The 22,447-nt window shown below is 35.2% G+C and overlaps 2 protein-coding genes across 3 annotated transcripts in view; both read left to right on the top strand.

Moving 5' to 3' along the window:
• The first annotated feature begins 919 nt into the window (after positions 1–919).
• ppp1r3da (protein phosphatase 1, regulatory subunit 3Da) lies at positions 920–2,685 on the top strand. Its single transcript, NM_001110412.2, is given in 2 exon segments — positions 920–1,141; positions 1,322–2,685. A coding segment is annotated over 1 exon segment (906 nt). The 5' UTR covers positions 920–1,141; positions 1,322–1,358; the 3' UTR covers positions 2,265–2,685.
• A 2,976-nt stretch (positions 2,686–5,661) lies between these two features.
• Positions 5,662–22,447, top strand: part of sycp2 (synaptonemal complex protein 2) — a 62,614-nt gene continuing 45,828 nt past the window's right edge. Inside the window, exons 1-14 of one of the 2 annotated variants that reach the window (XM_021469909.3) lie at positions 5,662–5,918; positions 6,843–7,150; positions 7,545–7,588; positions 7,701–7,841; positions 14,080–14,208; positions 14,290–14,394; positions 15,931–15,955; positions 16,035–16,120; positions 16,338–16,432; positions 18,613–18,647; positions 18,781–18,923; positions 19,009–19,061; positions 19,146–19,191; positions 19,277–19,378. In XM_021469909.3, the coding sequence (XP_021325584.2) occupies positions 7,565–7,588; positions 7,701–7,841; positions 14,080–14,208; positions 14,290–14,394; positions 15,931–15,955; positions 16,035–16,120; positions 16,338–16,432; positions 18,613–18,647; positions 18,781–18,923; positions 19,009–19,061; positions 19,146–19,191; positions 19,277–19,378 (984 nt within the window). In that variant the 5' untranslated portion in view covers positions 5,662–5,918; positions 6,843–7,150; positions 7,545–7,564. Of the gene's footprint in view, positions 5,919–6,842; positions 7,151–7,544; positions 7,589–7,700; positions 7,842–14,079; positions 14,209–14,289; positions 14,395–15,930; positions 15,956–16,034; positions 16,121–16,337; positions 16,433–18,612; positions 18,648–18,780; positions 18,924–19,008; positions 19,062–19,145; positions 19,192–19,276; positions 19,379–22,447 lie in introns of those variants that run through there. The other variant, XM_068216871.2, reaches the window with a different exon arrangement.

Below are 22,447 nucleotides of genomic sequence, written 5' to 3' on the forward strand. Positions count from 1 at the left end.
GTTTAACAGGATAACATAAAGATTGGGAAAGACTTGAGGGTGAGGATCTCTTTAATGCACACTTTCCATCTCTTGGTTTCATCTAAGATTGCATACTTTTCAACTAGTTGGTTTGGAATACACAAACTATATTTAAAGTGTGTCTATTGGCTAAATCAAAAGCACAAGACAGACCTGCATCCTCTTGCAGGGCCGGGTTTAACCAATAAGCAAGCGGCCGCTTAGGGCCCCAGGAAATCTAAGGGCCAGGGCCCCCAAATAAATACCTAGACGTATGATACTACAATTTATATACAACATCGTTTTCTATCATATTTTGTATGTGAGGGTCTAAAAATTGTAATTTGAACATAATTAATTTATTACATCTGCATAAATGTGTCCCCACCTTCAATCACAGACCAGTCTAGCAGTCATCAAGAAGGATTTAGTTTTAAAAACGAAATAGTTCATTTATTATGTTAAGTTGTGAATTCAACTTAAGAAAATAAATCGTTTCAAAAGTTTTACAAGGAGCTTTACGTGTTATTATTATTTTGCATAACTATAAAATGTAGAAAACGAGTTCGAATGACAAAAGAAAAATTTAAAAACAAAAAATTAGCATTTTAGAACTTTTAGGCCCCTTGGCTGGAATTGCTTAGGGCGCCAAAATCACTAAATCCACCCCTGCCTATTTGAACACTGGGGCTGCGAATGACTTGAAAAAACAACCAGTCTATGGAAAGACCCAGAAAACTACCCTGACTGCGACAGTAAAGACCATAACGCGTACAACGGCAGGACATGGCAACCCGGAGACCAACAGCATTTCCCGAGCGCAGCTGACACAGTAGCCACGCCCCCTGCGTTTGACATCACACTCCTGCCAGCTTTGCGCAGTTTGCATGAATTGAATTGTATGTGTGTTGTATCACGTAGTATGCTTCACCTCTGCACAGAGTTTGTGTCGCGGTCCACATTATGAAACGCTCGGTTTATACAAACAGCGTCGGAGGATCTTCAGATGAGACGTAAACGTAACACATCGGATTCTCCTGGTGGGGCACAAAAACTTCAACTTTTGCCTTTCTGTTTACATCCTGAGTTATTGATTATGGACGCATGCGCTGTCTTTGCGACATTCTGAAGGTTATGAAACGTAAGTTGTGCAGTACTATGTGTGAAAGTGATCAGCTGAGATTAAAATAGCGAGTCTGCAATGTTGACAATGTTTTCTGAACAGTTGTGGTATTACCAGTGGGAGACATGTGTACTAACTTACCACTTCCTACAATAGTTATCCATTTTAACAACCTCTCTTTTTTGTGTCTCCCTAAAGTTCTCTATGCAAGGTGTATTGACTCTTTCTAATAAACATGGCCTGGTCTTTGGGATGTTGCCATAAAGTCACACCCCTTGAAGAGATGAATGTTGACCTATTTTTTACCACAGTATCGGATGGCTCAAAAGAAACTTCCACATCAATTTTACAGGACATGTCCAGGTCAAAAACAGACAGCGAGAGGAGGCTAGTTAAAATACGGCCACCGAGTCCAAGAACAACTCCACGGCAAACAGCAGGCCGTAGTCTGTCATGTGAACCACCAACCAAATCCATCATCCAGAGGCGAACGCAGTCCCTTCCCTCTCCATCTGAGAGAAGACGGCTCAGCCGTAGAGCCAATGTCCGATTTGTGGACTCCTTGGGGTTGGACCTGGAAAATGTCAAGGTTTTCAAAAGTGGGGAGGATCCGTTCATCCCAGAGCATGTCTTATTTCGACTGCTAATGAATGCAGAGTTAGCCTCTAGTAAGAGGATGGAGATCTCCTTACCATATCTGAAACCCTTGTTCTCCATCCAGCCTGGTGATAGTTCAGACTTTGTGGAGCGACTATGTTTCCAACAAGTATGTCTAGAGCGGGTTTTGTGCTATGAGCCTGGCATTATTGGGATCGTTCAAGTTGTAAACCTGGCATTTGAGAAGGAAGTGAGTGTTCGCTATTCTTTTACGAACTGGAAGAGCTGCTCTGAAACCAAGGCTTACTGGGTGGCAAGCAAATTCAATTCAAACGGACCCTGCTGTGACACTTTTCGTTTTCATCTTCCAGTTCCTCCATTCATTCTTCATCCTGGGGCAGTGCTGGAGTTTGCGATTTGTTATAAAGTAATGGGCACTCAGTTTTGGGATAACAACGGCGGGCAGAATTACAAATTGACCTGTCAGAGTTATAACCTTCCTGTGCCAAAAGAATGTGAAGACAGCATGATACACTTTATCTGAGGAGGACACTGAGGACTTTTTAGAGCACTGTTTCACTTTTCCATTTTACTTGCAACCACCAGCATTTTCACCATGTGATATACGTTGCTGACCTTCTGAGGGTATTGCCATAGCACAATTGGTTTGTGAATAATACCTTGACGCCATATGAAATATAAGATTTTTTAACTATGATTTGTGTTTAACTGGACTGTAGCACTAAAAGTATTGTTGGATTTTGACTTGATAGTATACAAGAGATTCAAAAGAGTGCCTTTACTGTATTTTTTTACGTTTCCGATTTGCACTTACTTGTGTGAGGATATTATTGTCACTATGTGGTAGATTTTAATAATGCTTGTGGACCTTGTATGTAAACACAAATGTGGATAGTGGTCCCTCACATACTATAAAACTTTGCAATAAAGCCATTTGTAGACACATTGCTATTCATTCATTCGTTTTCCTTCAGCTTAGTCCGTTATTTATCAGGGGCTACCACAGCGGAATAAACCCCCAACTTTTACAGAATATGTTTTATGCAGTGGATGCCCTTCCAGCTGCAACCCAGTACTGGGAAACACCAATACACTCTTACATTTTCACACTACGGCTAATTTTTCTTACCCAGTTCACCTATACTACATGTTTTTGGACTAGGGAAACTGGAGCTCCCGGAGGAAACCCACGCCAACACGGGGAGAACATGCTTTTCATTATGTTTCGCATTAAGGGTACCTTTACATGAATACAGTAAATTAAAAACTGATAAATATTTCCTTGCTGTTTAAAAAAAAGACTTGCGTACAGACAACAGTGTTGTCATAACAATATGAACAATTCACGCACATCCATGAAGTTGTCTTAAAAAACTGTATAATACATGCTAGGCCACTGCTTGTTTAATCACAGGCCTGTATAATACATACATGCCTGTGCACTCATGGTTGTTCATTGTGTACATAACATTTAATAAGACATACAGTAACATGTGCTTTATGACAGTTATCACAAAATTACATTTTTGTAGTTTACATCCTTACAGTCAATTTTTGTCATTTAAATTTACATTTTCAGCCCCCCTACATGTTGTTATGATAATAAATAACTGATTGCTTAAAAAGTATTCAGTTTTTTGGATGAATTTTTATTTTTATGTTAAGTTCACCTACATTAAAAAAATAGTATAGTAATATACAGTGCATAGTAAAAGTTATATATATATATATCTATATTATAATATTTACATCTACAACCTTTTTATATATGAATGCTACTGCATACCGTAATATTAACCATAGTGAACTTAAATTGTGTAATAAATACTGTAAAAAAACAAAAATTAACTACAGTAAGTTGTGGTGTATTGTAGCATATTATACTCGTGGCCATTTTATTAGGCACACCTTCATAGTACCAGGTTGGACCCCCGTTTGCCTTCAGAACTGCCTTAATGACATGGCGTGTTATCCTGCTGGAATTAGCTATTAGAAGATGGATACACTGTGGTCATAAAGGGATGGACATGGTCAGCAACAGTACTCAGGTAGGCTGTGGCATTGACACAATGCTCAATTGGTACTAATTGGTCCAAAGTGTGCCAAGAAAATATCCCCCACAGCATTACAGCACCAGCAGCCTGAACCACTGATACAAGGCAGGAATGATCCATGCTTTTATGTTGACGCCAAATTGGAGAGGGGTCTGGATGCAGACCTGGTGCAGTGCAATCTGAGCTGCATCCAATGTTTTTTAATGAGCTCACCTAACCTTACCCATCACAGTGACGTCACTCACTCCATTGAGTGCATTGTGTCTGACGTTGCATTGCTGAGTGATGCAATCTCAACTTGCATCATAATGGCTGCATCCAGATAGTATTGGCAAATTCTGATCCTAGCATCCGAATGTCACAGCAGAAATCGAGACTCATCAGACCAGGCAACGTTTTTTCAAAATTCTATTGGCCAATTTTGGTGAGGCTGTGTGAATTGTAGCCTCAATTTCCTGTTCTTAGCTGAAATGAATGGCACACGCTGTGGTCTTCTGCTGCTGTAGCCCATGCGCCTCAAGGTTGGACGTGTTGTGTGTTCAGAGATGCTGAACCAGAGTGGTTATTTGAGTTACTGTTGCATTTTTATCAGCTGGAACCAATCTGGCCATTCTGGCATCAACAAGGCATTTGTGCCCAAAGAACTGCATATTTTCTCTTTTTCTGACAATTCTCTGTAAACCCCTAGTGATGGTTGTGTGTGAAAATCCCAGTAGATCAGCAGTTTCTGAATCAAATAATCAGACCAGCCTGTCTGGCACCATCAACCACGCCACATTCAGTCACTTAAATCACCTTTCTTCCCCATTCTGATGCTCAGTTTGAACTGCAGCAGATCGTCTAGACAATGTCTACATGCCTAAATGCATTGAGTTGCTGCCATGTGATAGACTTATTAGAAATTATTTTTAACAAGCTGTTGGACAGGTGTACCTAATAAAATGGCCGTTGGGTGTAACGAATTAATTCAAGTACTTATACTTTAGATCAAAAACACTGCAGTATTTTTTAAAGTGGTCAGATTGTTTCTGTCACAATTCATCATGTAAAGAATATATGTACTATTATTAGTTTCATTCATTGATCCAGTTTGGATGCTTTAGACATGAAAAAATACTATATTAATTTATAGGAAGCAGTAAAGTGTTTCTAAATTATATAGTAGTACTGAAATTAATATGTTGTAATAATTATAGTTGCATTTAATTCAACAATTATAGTAACAAACCTATTTTGTAGCCTATACTGTATAACCTATACTGTAGCCTACTAGATTCTCTATGACAATATATTACAACACACCATATTTTACTGTGGTAAAAATTTAAGTATTCTACAGTATTTATAATAGTTTTTCAGTTCACTATAAAGTGTTGAAGATAGATATTATAATATACAGTATTTCACAGTACTGGGTTGCGGCTGGAAGGGCATCTGCTGTGTAAAACATGCTGGAATAGCTGGCGGTTCATTTTGCTGCAGGGACTACTAATAATTAATGAATATAATGAATCAATGAATCAATACAGTATAATAAAAATTATGTTATAGTTTCTAAATGATATTATTTGCTATAAATTACTATAGTATTATTTTCATGTTGTCTAAATCATAAAATATTTCCAGTACTTTTTGGTAGACTTTTTATTTGAATGTTGTCGCCCAAGTCTGTAAACCTTCAGAGAGTTTCTATTATTTTTATTAATATATATATATATATATATATATATATATATATATATATATATATATATATATATATATATATATATATATATATATATATATATATATATTATTGCAATTTTAGAACACAGAACATACAAGGGCAATAACATAAAATTAAATTAACGTGAAAATAACTACAATATAAAAAGAAATATTAAAATATTACAATTATTCAAAGAAAATATTTAAGGCTTTAAATTAATTAACAAATAGTGTATTTGTTATACAAAATCTTAAAAGTCTCATTCCAGTTGACATCTTGAAATTGGGATCTCCAAAATCTAATGACTGAAGGAACACTAATGCGACAAATCATTCTAAAATATATATTATCAATTATTTAGACTAAAGTCTAAATTTCTATATAATTTTCTAATAATTTCTTAAGCTCTAAGGCAGGGGTCTCAAACTCGCGGCCCGCGGGCCATTTGCGGCCCTCAGTGCAATATTTTGTGGCCCGCGCCGACCGCTGTACTCTGACAGAATCAGCGGAGCGGGGAGAGAGAGCGATCCCCGCTCCGCTGATTCTATCCGTACACAGCGCGCTTGTCACTCAATGCGCGTTGTCGCGCGCGTTTTGATCAGCTGTGTTGTCGCGCGCGTACTCGAGCGGTGTTGTCGCGCACGTACTCAAGAGCGGAGTTATCGCACGCCTACTGAAGGGCGGGACCGAGGGTGTGTCGCGTCGCGGGGGCACTTTTGTTCATTTTGGAAGGGCACTTACTATGCAAGACTAAAAAGGGCATGTGCTCTGCACAGGTTGAGCTCTATGTGTGCACGTGCCTGCCCTGCATCTAATATATATTATAGGTAGATACAGACTGGTACAGACTGATGTGACTGGAGTGGGGTGGGGGTGTTTTATTTATACATATATAAGCCTTTTTTTAGGTGAGGGAATGGAAGTTTCGAGTGAGTTCCCCCACTTTTTTCCCTAGGACTTCAATAAGTCAAAGTACAGGTCTAGACTTAATGATGATCATCTTCAAGCCATACTGAGGGTCTCAACTGCTTCCACTCTAAAGCCAAATGTGGTTCAGATTTGTGAGAAGAAGCGCTGTCAAGTCTCTGGCAGCAAGAAGTAGGCAAAAGATGCCATGTTCAGAAGAACTGTTCATAATCTTCACTCAATGTTCTATTAATGTTCAGGACACTTCATGTTCAGAAGAAATAATTAAAACTGTTAATAATGACATTTGAGGACTTTTTTTTGTGAAATCCCTTATGCGGCCCAGCCTCACCCAGACTTCGCCTCCTGCGGCCCCCAGGTAAATTGAGTTTGAGACCCCTGCTCTAAGGGAATACCATTAACTACTAAGAAGCATTTTATTCAATCGATTCATTGAAAGGATTCGACTCAAAAGAACGAACTGTTCGATCAATCGCGCTCATTTGCTGCGCGCTCTCGTCACAACACTTTCCCGCTTCGTCTAAACAACGTTGCGGTACAATCGCCAAACACGAATGTAGTCTGTTGATAAGTTTTTTATTTTCTGAGTGGCACGTGAACATTTACGTTTTGTAATTGTATCTCAACAAACGACGTTAATTTCACGACATTTGCTCATAATAAAAAGTATGTGAACTGACCCCCTGAAGTCCGTTGAAGCGTCAGCCGTAATCTGAGGTAAGATCCGAACTCTTAAATTCATATGCTAACGTTAAACTAACCACGATTCACTCCATTAAAATATTAAGCAAAATATTATCGTTTACAACAACAACAACAACGTAACTTACACGGTTATATGTTATTTTGCTGAGTTTTCGACAGTATTTAAGAGAGTAACTTAATGTTACCAACTGACTAACAACATGATTAAGTTTGTCTTCATCTTAAAGGTAATAAAGCACATAGTGTGCCATTTTTAGTTCATTTAGTTCAATTCCGAGAATTGTGAAGACTGACATTCAGAAAGTTCAGACAGATGAGTTCTCAGTATACCAGGAATTTATTCAAGTGTGTTTTCATTGAATTATCTTCATCCGAGATTCATATTTAATGCTTTCAACATTTAAAGCAGGTCGTCATCTTTGCATAATGGCACCTTTGCAGGACCATCAGGTGAGAATTAAATACAGAAGTGCTGCACTAAATGTTTCCTGTAATTATATGAAATGCTTTTTATTCATTTATGGGTACCATCACAAAGCTCACGTTATGTTTTATTGTTAAGGTGGAGAAACTGGTGGATGAGGCGTTCAAAGACAATAATTTTCAAGCTCTGGAAAAATTCTTGCAGAAGGAAAGCAAGGAAGAAACCATTTTGAGATGTTCCAGACAATTTATGGCCAAACTGGATAAGCTGTTCATTAGGGTTAGTTACATGCTGGGCCATACAGAATATGTGGACCTTTTTTGTGATTTCTGCACACAATTTAAAAGAGTCTGTGGGTTTCTGTGGAATAATTGGGAAAGTACAGAGTAGCTAAAAACTTAACAAAAAAAGCTATTTTTTATTTAAATATATAATAATAAGCAGTACTTCCCACACATAGGCTTCACTTTTTTCGGGCTGCCCGGGTATATTTGGGTTATTCTCACGAAACCAGTAAAACAACGTGGCACTTAAGATTTTAAATATAAAACTTAGTAATTTGTTAACAAAAAAACATTATTATAAAGACAACGCTGTTCTCTAAGAAGCACAATGTGTAATTTCAACATAATTTCTTTATTTCTAATCATTTTACTGCATTTTCTACTAAAATTCTCATTACCGAAACGTGTCCATGCATTTTTGAACGTGTGTTATGTTGTAATTTAAACAAATTAGCGTAACATTTTTTGAATAAAAACAAATGAATTGTTTAAATAGATTATCTGACATGACAAAACAAATAGTTTACAGAATATTCATGTATAATAACATTTAGAAAAAAATGAAAAATTAGGTGTCCGTGACAGATGTTCTCATCCTCCGCAACCATTTTAAAGTGCTGTTTAAACACACATAAAGAGTTTAAATAAAGTTTAATTTTGTATATAGAAGCACATGGGCCAGTTGTTTTAAGATGACTGCCAGGAAAGAAAATCTTTTATATTTCTCCAGTTAATTGTAAAATTTTCTCCTGTCAAAATGGTTACAAGACTTTTTGATTATCATTAGCGAAACAGGAAGTTTTCTACATTAACATAATTGTTAGATTTGCAAATTTTTATGAAAACAAACTTTTTTAAAGTCTTAATTATATGCACTGAGAATTTTTTTTTAAATCATCATAGCTTCCCTATTATTTGCAAAACATATTGAGGCACCTCATTCTCCGCAACTCTTTTCTCATGTACCGCAACCATTTAGGGACAGGTAGAGAGAACAGGTGTTTCGGGAATGAGAATTTAAGTAAAATTGCATACTAAATTCAAACAACTCTTTTGAATTTAATGTTAATTTTAAAATGTACTAACTGTTTATATTTTGCTTTGATTTGTTTTTATTTTAATCAGTCTGCAATGAAAAAAATTAAATCTTTAGCAAAAGCCAGGTTGGAAAAAATTGTACAGCAACCCAGAACTACTTGAGGAGTATAGAAGGAAAGAAAGAGAGAGTTTAGATTTGGAGATGGCATAGCAGGTGTAATTACTAAAAGAAACACTCTACAGTGTTAGAAAATCTAATCATTTAAGTTAATAATTTATTTTTGATCTGCACACACGCAGTGTACAAATGCGCATACACGCACACAAACATACACACACAGAGGGCCCTATTATACACCTAGCGAAATGTGGGGAAAGGCGTGACGCAATTGTTGTTTGCCAGTTTCAGCATGGTGTAGGAGTCGTTTTGAGGCGTTGCGCTACGCTGTTTAAATAGCAAATGCATTTGCGCTCATATGTGCGCCCTTAGGCGTTCTGCTCTAAAAAGGAAGGCGTTCTGAGGAGCATTGCTGGCGCGGTGCTATTTTGAGAAACTATAATAGATTTTTCAATAGACCAGAACAAAGTAAATTGTAAAATATTACAAAACATATTATTTTCTAGCCTACTAAAAATATAAAAACCCTACTTTCATGCCTTCTTCATCTCTGGAGACTTTTTCAGTTCATTCATAATAATTTGCTTTTGTATAATGTTATCATTAGCAGTATTAATTATTATCTACATATTTATATTTGTTTTATTAAAAACAAGCTTAGATTTGCCCACCTGTCATGTTTTAGACCATATGGGGCACAGCATGTGTATTAGGATATAACTCAGGTTTTTGACCACACTTCATTATTATTGTTCATTTATTTGTTTGCTGAAAATTAGAACTGAATTTAGAAATAGTTTTGAAACAAATCTCTGTGCTTAAACAAAATTAATTATTTAAAGGCTAATTGACGTCTGTGCATAAAAGGTTTCAATATTAGATCATGCATTACGACGCAAATCGGATTTTTCCATCCTTATATTAGCAAAAGTGGATTATGACACGCCCTAAATGCATTTGCAACCTGCGCTTTGCATTTTGCGCATGGATCATCAAAATAGAGCCCTGAGTGAGAAAGAGAAAATAACCAAATATGTCAAATATGAACATTTATAAAATATTTTGTTTGCAAAAATACTAAATCACCATGATTCTGAAAAAAGATGCTAAGTGGGAAAAACAACTCACTGTATCATACAAAATGTTAAGCCTTTTGTGTAGTCTCTTTATAGCCATATGTAGTTTTTACGGTAACCAAAATACTAAACTTTACACTTCAAATCACTTTGTCAAGCAACAAATATCGAAACCTTGTCAGAAAGAAGTATTTTAGCTTCTCTAGAAAGGAATTCCCAAGCAGCATTGTAGAGATAGTAATACTAGAACCTAGTGTTTGCACCATGTCATTGCATGACCAGAGGGTGCTAATCTTTTAGAATTTGTTTTCAAATGGCAGTCTTTACTTTACCTGGAAATACCAAGTGTATCTGTTTGTGGACTGCAAGACGGGCGTAATATGAAGGTGCGTGACTTGTAGTAAGTTAGAGAGGCGCAATTTGCAGTAATGGAGATCCCATTGAACCATGTGAGATGTCACAACGAGATTTTGTTGGCATGATGGTGGAAATACTTACAAGAGATCATTTTCTCCAAATGTTTTTATGAGTTTTCTCCAAATGTATCCACACCCAATTAATTTGATATATTATTATATTCATTCATTTAGCAACTCGGTTATGACTTTGAGCACAACAAGTATGAAGTATATGGTTGGGTTTAGGGTTGTGGTAGGTATAGGCGTTAATCACTGTGATGGTTAGGTTTAGGTGTGGAGTAGGTGTAGATGTTAATAACTGATGGGTACATCGCCATCATGCCGACAACATAGAGTGACATGTGGGTCTCCATGACTTTAAATTCTGCCTCTACTACAAGTTATGCCCCCTTCATGTTATGCCGCTGTCTTGCAGTCCGCAGACAGACCCTACTCGGAAATACAGCACTAATTTAAACTTAATTAAAAAAAAATAAAAAATTCCATTGTTTTCAATAGGGGAAATGTATGTTAATTACTGCATAAATATACATTTTTACCACAATCCCCAAACAAAATTAAAAATAATAAAAATATTACAGTGTTTCCTCTAGGATTTTTTCCAGCTGTGGCGGCAGGCCTTTTACACAAATCTATCAACAACCTGTGGCGTTATTTTAATGACAAATGTCGTAAGTACTAGTATTAGTAGTCAAGATCGCATTTATGTAATAGCCTACAGCATGGGGATCTCTTTGCTTGCATGCCGATTTCCTCTGCTCGTGCACACCCCCTTCTTCTTGCACACCCCCTCAAATATTAGCCGCTTCAAGAGCATGCAGATCTTCTTGTGCGCTCTCAAATAAACGCTGCTGAAGTGTGATTTAGTGCGTTTATGTCTCTAGCATTTATTAGATTTTCTAGGAATATTTATGAATGTCTCTAATAGACCTACATAGTGATATTAATGTGTCCTGAAGTAAAGTGAAACAGCTATACGTCGTGTTTGCTGGCCTCACGCATCATGCACCTGTCAGTCAGACAGTCAGCACATAACCTTAAGGGTAAACGAATGATGCACAGCACTACTACAGTTACAAAAAAGTTTGCACTGTTATAATTCACTTACCTTTTAGTACGTTTTGGTGCGAGTATCACTGCTATTAAAACAATAAAATGTTTTGAATGAGAAGCTGTAATTTAGCTGTGGCGGGATGAATTTTGGCGTGGCGTCCCGCCATGGAAGATTGAATGTATAGCTGAAACCATGTATTATATAAAAATGATTGCTACATCATTTTAGCTAAATATAATAAGCTAAAAAAAAAACTGTGGGTACTTTAGTTGTTCATCCCTTTTTAACTGGCTAAGCCCACAAATCTGACTCCCAAAACAAGGGACACCAGAGGGTTAAAGCTGTACTAGAGACCACACTATCTAGTGAGGATGATGATTTATTTCAGCTTATCCAAGCAAGTGGACATTTTTCTTTGAAATTAAAGTTATGTTTTAAAGCACTAATATTCTACATCAAATGTTTAACAAAATCTAATAATATACTTGAAATCAATGTTAAAATGATTAACCTAAATTCTGCAACCTATTTATCATTACCGCAACCAATGTTCCTTAAGTGATATTAATATTTTTTAATCGTTTGCTTTTCAATGCATGTGCATAATCTACAAATTATGTCCTTTCAGGTTAGCCACATTATTTTGAAAACACATCAGGTTTTATCAAAATACATTAAAAAAAGTGTTGTCAATTGTGTACGGTGTTTCGGTAATGAGAAAAAACAATAAAAATAAAAAACTCTGTTAATTTAAAAATAAATGTTATTGCAGAATCTCAAGTAACTCCACATCACTGTTAATAATCCCTTTTTTAAAAATGTCTAAATTAATTAGCTTTTTTGTAAGAATCAATTTAGCAGACTGTTGCTGTAATGAGATTTTTTATTACTTGTTTTGGAAATTATGCTCAAAAAGGTACTAAATGATGTGTATATATATTTTTATTTAATGTTGACAAATGCTCCAGACTTTGTTTCAATTATCTGCAAAACCAAAATTTTATTTAAACATTTTTTAAAAATTCATGTTTGAAAATTTTTAAACTACGTTTTCGTGAGAATCACCCATTTAGTGACACATTTTTTTAAACTATATTTAACATCCTTTTACACTTTTTTTTATATCTGCCTATTATAACCATCCGTGATGTGGGTAAATAGTGAGATTTATTTCAAACCTGTGGAAAGCACTGAATAAGTATATATTTTTATTCAAATTCTGTCCAATTTGCAAATTGTATTATACACATATCATGTAAACAATATTCAATAATATAACGATTTAAAAAAATACTGTATGCACAAAGATAAATGAACACTAGCACGCAAGTAGCAGTGCAGTATGGCTGTATATCGGCACTTGTGGGAGGGTCGAGTGCCTTAGTGTCCCACTAGTGATGATATACAGCCATATTGCACTGTCACGAGTGTGTTATTGTGTTTATACAACAGTTTAACGGCATAATTGTGTATATTAAAAAGAAATTAAAACACAAAGAGTCCAAAAATCTTTTTGTATGAAGAACTACTTTCTTCCGCCATTCGTTCACATCTGCAACTCACAACACAGCACATCTCAGAACAGCAGAAACTGTTGCTAATTCACAAAAGTCAATTTATAGCTAGTATTTGAATGATTTTCTAAAGCATAATGTCTAAAGTAATGACAAAACAGGAGATTTTGCTTAGATTTTAAGATTATAAGGCTAAACAGCATAAAACGGCATCAGTCTACAGAGATTTCCCAGTATTTCTCTGTTGCATTCAGAAGATCACATTAAATAACCCCAAAAAAGCCAACTCAACGCAAACACTAAACACATGCAGGCATTTCTTTTTTCTTTCTTTTTACTGAACCAGTCTGCAGTAATGAAAACAGGAGACTCATTAAGGACAAACAGATAGCCAACCAAAAAGTAACTCAGGGTTATACAAATAGTGGCCAACACAAAATACATACATTCCTGATATGAGTCCCATCTCACACTCAATACAATTACTATGATATAAATACAGCACTACAACATACATCAAAAAAGAGAGATTGATTGTCACTTACCAGATTTATAATTATTTGACAAGCTGTAGTTTGTAGTTTTACACTGAGTTTTTCTTCTCTAAGGGCTTATTATGCTGTCTCTGTCGCCACCTTTTGGATGGACAGTCATTGCTCTGCTACAAAACAGCTACATTCTCACCTAAAAGCCTCAAAAGTACATTATGTTGTCCAACAGCTGCAATATTTGTGAAACTGTAGTCCTCTGCTTGCCTCACGTGTGAGCGGAGTAATACACAAGAGTGAAGAGGCTGTACGAATTCTGATATTGCAGAATATTGTACCACTATCTGCCAATCAGATTCAAGAACCAGACATTGTATAAGTAAACAGATGGAACTACAGTGTCAACAATCTGGATTTATATGGGCGGAGATTTTCTGTGGGCCTAGTTATATGTTTAACACTACATGCAACCATTTCACTTAAATTACATGTTGAATTGCATGCATTAAATGTCATTTTCTTGTAGGAAATAGAGGTTGGAAATGTGGACCATGCTTGTCTGGTGCTTACCATTTTAAACAAACATGGTGAGGTTCTGGTGTTTCCAGGAGGTGGAGGAATTTCTTCAATGGTTGCGCAGGGATTTGTTAAAAAGATAAGTGTATAATCAGTGTTGCTGCTTTGTATCTGTTTTGGTGAAAGCGATAATGTATTCATGGCTTTAATGTGTATGTACCTGGTGCAGTGGTTCGAGAAGGCTAGAAAGCTGTGGGTGGAGGCAGGGCCATCAAAAAATGAGGGTTTGATAAAGCTGGCAGAGGACTTGTTTGATGTGCTGATGGTTTGTAATGACACATTTTCCTATTTTAAATTTATTTCATATCCCTTTTAATTAAATAAAATCACATTGTTCTTGTGTTTTCCAAATTTTTCTCCTAAGTTTGGTTTTAAATAGTTTACTTTTTCAAATGCATAAAAAAGGTAATTCATAAGACATTTTTTAATATTAGGATTTATAATAAGTGCAAAATAATTATGGAGTCCTATTGAAGAATTTAATTAATTAGACAATCTTTTGATTGCTAAAATGCAACAAATGGAAGTAAATACTTTGATACGTATTAAAAGGCTTTTATTTTTAAAGTTAGATTTTAAAATTATAAAATTTAGACTTTTAGAATATTAAGTAAGCAGATTCATTCTAAATGATGAAAATAAGTGCACGAAGTGTGTATAGCTATAGAAAGCAGTCTTTGATTTTTTTTTTACATAAATGCTTGAAATGGCAGACATAGTAAATCACTTCACTTTTAAACTTTTGCAACAAAATCAAGAGAAGACAAAATAGTAAAAATAAATAACATAACAATAACGATAGTAAATGAAATAAACAATAACAATGTATAAACCAAACATATACATAAATAACAATAAAATAAAAATATTTAAAGTTGTAAAAAAAGGAAAAAGAAGGTTGGAGGTGGTGATGGAACAAAGATTTAAATGGATTCAATTAGGCATGGGCCGGTTTAAGATTCTGAAGGTATGACAAATTTGGATTAAAAATATCAAGATTTCACGATATTATGATTGTTTTTAAGAGTCTGGGTAAAAACCAACAACTTTTCCCCCATTAAACACAGTATATATGTTTTAAAGAAACATTTTTAAATATTATAAACAGTAAACATGTCAGGCTGAATTAATAAAATAAATCATTGACTTCTGCTATCTTTATTAGTTTCAAAAACACAGATTTCTTTACAAATTAAAAAGGTATCTTTGAATATCTTTCTTTTCTTTGGATATAAAGTAAGGTCTGTAGCATGCTTGGATGTTGGTTTATAAGCGATTTGATTGTCAGATGTTTCCTGAATCGTGGACTGACCAGTAGCTTTTGATGTGGAAGGTCCTTTTCTGCTGGAGATACTGTTGCCCTAAAAAACTAAATAAAATAAAATAAAAAAAAGTTGTGAAAAACATTAAAAAAAAAAAAAAAAAAAAAAAAAAAACATATACAGTAGTAATGGTATAACAGATTTTTTTTTATATCTGAATTTTCCAAACCCTAAATCCTAGATTCAATCAATGGGCAAACTTAGAAGTGAGTAAAAATAATAATAAAGTTTTGCCATTTATTATAAAAATATAACTTTTATTCCAAGAACATTTTTTCTTTTCTACCTAAAATACATGGTATCCACAAATTAAATGTTAACATTTATTACTGCAATCTAAAGTAGAAAAAGTACTAAAACATAACAAAATAAACAGAAGAAAAAGTATAGTTTTATTTTTTTCTGTGTACACACACTCTGACACACATACTGTAGTACAGTAGATGATCTGATTTCTGCATTTCATTTCACCTTTGCAGGTTGTCCATGAAAGTTGCAAAGAAGGTGAGTGTTTTGTTCAAGTTCAAGAAATGGGAAGGTTGAACAGCACTCTGAATCCAGTTTAATCTGTGTTCTTCCTCAGGTGCATATGAAGTTACAGAGTCTCTGCTTAGTCATATTGGCAAACTGGCTTCTGATGCCAAAATAAACATCATAATCCAGAAAGAGGTAAGTGATTCAATGCATTTATCTATGGAAAATCACCTTACCTTACCTTACCTTACCTTACCTTACCTAATTTAGCAACCTTTATGACCATATTAAAAACTCATTCTACATCTTTAGTCATGACACTTGAGCTTTGTTTACCCAGACTTTTCCAGAAATAGAAGTCTGAATCAAAGGGGTCAATGTATGAAGGATTATTATTTACTCTTAATGACAGGCAGCAAGGAAACTCAATGCTGTTCTGGCAGAGGTTCCCACAGAGCTGAAAAAGAAGAAGAAGATTCTGTCGTCTCAAGAGGCCTCGTCTATGATGTATGTTGGATGATGATGCATTTTCATTCTTCTTTGTCTAGAAGGATTCTTTAGTGAATAACCATACATTCAAGTAGGGATGCTTTAACCTGACTCTTTTCCCTTCAATACTGGGTTTTGTTTGATGTACATTCTCATTTGTTTGAGTTCCAATCCAATACTTTACAAAAATGTTAATTTGAATTGTCTAACAAACTGTATACCTAACTGTGTGGAAGAGACTGCGATCATTATTTTGTGCAAGACATTAGGCTTGACTTAAATATAAATTTTTTAACATAGAAAAACAAAAAACTAAATAAAATAGTAAATCATGAAATAATTATTAATTGATTCATTTTATAAATTAATATTTATTAAATAAGTGTGCACCCATCTAACAGCTAAGTATAGAAGTGGTTTCACAACCTTGATAAAACATAAGTTAAATCTTGGTATAATGTCACAGTCAGTGACAGATGCTCTGATACAATTTTGTTTGGGCTTTTGTTTACATTATTGAATTTCTATACCTATAATAAACCAGGGTATAGAAACTAATTTAATAGTTTTTGTGTATGAAATTCAATAAATACAAACTACTTTAATAAAAAAATGACTTTACCTTAAATTAATATTTGCCAGGTCTGCACAGTTTCTCATAGTTAGCAAGAAGTCACAGTAAGAAGGTCGCTGGTTTGAGCCCTGACAGAGTTTGCATGTACTGCCTATGTTGGCGCAGGTTTCCTCCAGGTGCTCGGGTTTCCCCCACAGTCCAAAGACATGCACCATAATTGAATTGAATAAGCTAAATTGGCCGTAGTGTATGTGTGTGAATCCAAGAGTGTATGGGTGTTTCCCTGTACTGGGTTACAGCTGGAATGGCATCCGATTTGTAAAACATATGCTGATAAGTTGGTGGTTCATTCCGCTGTGGTGACCTCTAATTATTAAAGGGACTAACGCCCCGTTTATACTAGTGCGTTTTAGTTTTAAAACGGCGTTTTAGATCAAAAACGATCCACGTCCACACTAGCGTTTCACCTAGCGTTTCTGAACATATCTCTGTCCACACTACGCCACCAAATCACGTGACCATTTGCGCACTCTGGGCATGCCCGTTCTAGTATAAACAGGAAGCGTGTGTCTCGCTTGGCATTTGGTTATTGTTAGTCAACAAACGCCGGTTGAACAATGAACGGGATGGCAAAGAAAGGAAGAGAGGTATTTTTGTGGACAGACGACGAGGTTGAGTTGTTACTAAACGTAACACATGAATAACTGCTCAATGGCACCTAAAACAGACAATAGTGCTAACAACGCTCCCATTTTTGTGTCCATGTTGTTGTTTACAGTGAAGGCTGTTCTGCTGTCTTCCGGTAGCGTTAAAGCCATGTCTTATAGTCATGTGTTAGGGGCTTGACGAATAAGGGAAGGATACGCAATGACACAAAAGCCCCAATCAGGTAGCGAATCTCACCAGCCCCGCCTCCGTTTTCAGATGTCTCTGTTTTTCCCCATCCATACTGAGATGGAGCAGCTGCGTTTCAGAATTAAAACAGCCTCTCCATCGTTTTCAAAACGCTCCTTTTTCGGCGCTCGAAAACTCTGGCGTAGTGTGGACGGATGGCGTAACCGTAGCAAAACTTATGCATTTTCAAACTAAAACGCATTAGTGTAAACGGGGCCTAAGTCAAAGGAAAATGAATGAATGAATGAATTATGTTTTCCATTGTTGTGCATACAAAACACACATTTGTAACTAGTTATTAGTGTTATATAGATACAGGGACACTGAAGCTACTAAAGCAGCGAAGATCAACTGGTCTGTTTATAAGCTGACGTACGAACAGTCCACTGTTGAATTGACTGATCTTGGCGGCTTTAAAACGCTCCAGTGTCCCTGTATCTGTGGTTACACTCACAGTGGTGAGTTTGGAGGTTAATTGATGACCTTCGAGGCCGATCACAGTCATTTCTGTTGAGCACAGCGCTGTTAAGGAACGTGCTCAAATGTTAGCAGGAAATGGACATTTTTAAAATCTCAGTAACGATTGTTAAAGAATTTCAGTATCGGAACAACACTACTAGTTACAGAAACTGGTATTGTTTCTCTCATGTGAAAGTACTTATTCATTCTGGAAAGTACATGTAGTGTGTAATATGCCTGCTTTTAACCTGTTTGTTCTGGTTTTAAATAGGATTGGTGTGGCCTGTCGAATCCTCAAAGGTGGAGGTTTGTACAAAAATTAATTTTTTGAAAAAAAAGTAATTTTTGAAATTCAAATAAATAAATAAATCAGTCATATAATCACTATAAACCCTTATATTGGAACTAACTATCTACATTTTTTTTTACTGCTGTTTAGATTATGACCTGCAAGTGTCTTTAATGGAGGCCCTCTGCAGAATGGTTTCACCAGCTCAGAGGAATGAACTAGCTGACTCCTGGTTCACCATGACCTTTGTCTCCTCTGCATTCAAAAAGATCAAGGATTCTGAGTTTGAAACTGTAAGTATGACCTTGCATAAATTTAGTTTAAACTGAACTCACGTAACCTTTCACTATGTTATTTCTGTTTATTTCTTTGTGACAGGACTGCAGGAAGTTTCTAAATATGGTCAATGGCATGCAAGGAGATGGAAGAAGGTCGTAATGTATATATCTTAATGCCTTTTGACAGCTTTCCCCTATCACATATTGTATAATATGTTTTGGTTTACTTTCTCACAGTGTGTACTCCTACCCTTGCCTAGAGGCGTTTTTGGAAAAACATGAGGTTAGTTTCACATTTAAAAGGGAATAAGAAAGATTCTCTAATTATGTTCAATTATGAACTCAGTGTATATTTCTGTATATTTCAGCTGCTTATGCCAAAGGATGAGAAACTTGAAGCATTCTGGATTGACTTCAACCTAGGAAGCCAAAGCATCTCTTTTTACTTCAGTTTGAGCAAGGATGCCCAGGTAATAATGGCTTTAGTTTATCAAGGTTGAAGCATTGTACATTTGACTCCAGAAAATAATTGTACTATACAAATAAAAGTAGGGCTGCTCGATTCTGGCTAAAATGTGAATCACGATTTTATTTTATTTTTTTGCTTAAAATCAAGATCTCGATTTTCTCACGATTCTGTAGATGTAAAATAAAGATTATTATTAGTAGACTATTATTATTGTTAATTCTCAAACATAAAAACAACTGGAAAAATATTAGGCCAATGTGTTGCTTAAAATGCAAAATTTTGTATAGTCATTATGGTAGACTTGAACAGACTTTAAGCATGTCCTGTTTGTTAATTCACAGTAAAATAATGACATCAGAATACAACTATTCATAATTATAAAGTTGAATTAATATGTTTGAGACATATGCTTGCAGTCTGTCATTGACAACATTATTAGGCCATTTGTTTTTACTGGTAAAATGAGACATTTTTTATTATCAGATTCCTTCTTGCATTATATTCAACATTAAATAGGCTAGGGTAGTTATACTGACACAGCAACCATTTATTCTCATGCACAACGCTTTGTGTTTACTATGAAAGAAAAAAACATTTCAAATGCTTGTCATAATCATAACTGTAAAATGCCATATATTCATTTAAATGTGCGCCGGCTTCACTTTCTTCACTTTCATTCTTTCAACATGGCTCCCAAACGATTGCTCTGTACAACAAACTGAACGTTATTTACAAATTTGTTACTTGTTATTCACAGCCTATGCAGGTTCTGTTAACTAAAGTAGGGGCCATTGGCGTGCACACGCATGTTCTCGGTAGTATACAAACAGCTCGCAGTCTGCTCAAGTGTGATTTCACGATGGTACATCATTACATTTAGACAGAAATGACATTTCTTTATACCTTATAAATACAGTATGTGACACTTTTTACACCATTTGAAGGTGTCCATGTTTCTGTGAAGACTTGTGTGGCTACCTTTAAGCTTTTCCTGACCTTGAAAATATAATTGGCTGAATCGTAGAAAAGCTGAATTAAGATGGTGTGTAGGGTCGAATTGAGATTGTGATATTTTTTCGATTAATCGTGCAGCCCTAAATAAAAGCTTTAATCTTATTTGACAGTTACTTAAAGAAAATGAGTAAAAAATAATATTAATTATTATTATTATTACAATCTTTTTAACAAGCGCTCTGGCCAAGATTAGCCAGTATACATGTCACATAGGCCTAACAGACACCAAAAAAAAAAAATAAAATAACAGTTAACACGAATCACACATTGACAAACTATTCATAACATCTTCAAGCCTGTGTTTCAATCTCTAAATCATTTATACTCTTTTAAAAAGCTTGTATTGAAATCAATTCTTTAAATTGCAACTTTGCTTGGTGATTATGTCATGCAAAATGTGCTGTATAGTTAAATGCCATCTCAGTCAGCACTTTAACCCTCTGGGGTCTGAGAGTGTTTTTTGTGGCTCTGGAGAAGTTTTGACATGCACTGACATTTGTGTTGTTTTCAGTATCTTAAAAACATATTAATGGCTAGGGTGTGATAACACTGTAGTTGGGCTACAATAATACCTAAGCAGCATGCTTGTATGTGTTTGTGTTTTTGAGAAAAAAAACATTAATGCGTGGTTAGTGAAAAACAAAAAATTTGAAGTTACTGAAACAAGGCCGTGAAACACACAGAGAACATTTGTGTACAAGACTTTTGAGAACTGGATCTGGTAGTCTAGTGTTTTCGCTTCAAAATGATGTGAGAATCATCTTGTTAACTTGCTCACAGAAAACAATATAATGAATTAAAAATTCTAAGTCACTTTTTGAGTGAAATTGGTTTATGCGAGAAGGCGTGAACTATCATTACTATGCAGTGAGTCACACCTGAAGACAAAGACCTGCATAATGAGCTGCATAATGAGCCATCAGACAGGTGCAGTATGTGACTAGGAGGGAAGAGTTTCAAGAAGGAATCAGAGGAAAGTTTATATACTTTTTTGTTTGCAGTTTATTTAAAATATATTAATCACACAAAATAACTGGAGATACTTTTGTGAGAATCAGTACACTCTATAAAACTCTGCAAACTTTTAAACTTACACTTAGCAAATCTACTGATTTTTTTTTGTAAATGAAGAGTTTAGTTGCAAAATGATATATATTTATTTTGAGAAATGTTGGTTATTTGACATTATTATTTAAGACATCAACAGTCAAGTTCAGTCACAATTTTTTACATTAAACTATTAAGCTCATTGAAGTCCAGGAACACAATATTCTTCAAACCCAGGATATTTTTTATTTAATTTTATGTCTATATATAGTTTATAAATAAGTCAAAAAACATGCCAAAATGCAACATATTATCTTAACATTGTCAAACATCTTAAATTAGTTAAAAAAAAACAATACATCATAATACAATTCTGAGTTAGTTTTGGTAAACTTATATTAGAGCAATGTTATTTTAAAGAATGATAATTAATCGATTTGAACAAAAATAACTGTGAGCAAAAGAAAGCAGGTGAAAAATACCATGTGCGATAATGAAATCTGTTAAACAGTCGCGTGCATCACAGCAGCTTTTGGCGCAAGTGATCATCCTCTCATTCGGTAATCACAGTAATTATTTAAAGAATAAACTTACAAAGGACACTTAGAAATGTAACCTTGCAGACATGTATCTTGTGATGAGGAGGGGCGCCGGAAAAAGGCAGTATTTCACTCACAAACGCAGGATTGTTTTTATCTTGGTCCACTTTTTTAGCGTTTTTATACATTTTTGTGACGTTGAAGGCTACATCTTCATCTAACATATCAAGCTTTATATAGATATCATAAATCATCATCTTTGTTGACTATTTGCCGAGTTTTATTTCATTTTAGTGACGTGTTTTTCTGACCACAGTCTGCTCGCGTCTTCAGATGCTTGTAATAACAATGCCTCGTGGGCGTGGTCCCATTAAAACTAATGAGATCAGACTGAGAAACTAGACATAGCGTTAATTTCATACTGATTACTTTATCAAGCAATGTTTGTTTTCAACATGCATAGCTGCATT

Source organism: Danio rerio, chromosome 23, assembly GCF_049306965.1.
Source record: "Danio rerio strain Tuebingen ecotype United States chromosome 23, GRCz12tu, whole genome shotgun sequence".
In the NCBI taxonomy this organism is placed as follows: domain Eukaryota; kingdom Metazoa; phylum Chordata; class Actinopteri; order Cypriniformes; family Danionidae; genus Danio; species Danio rerio.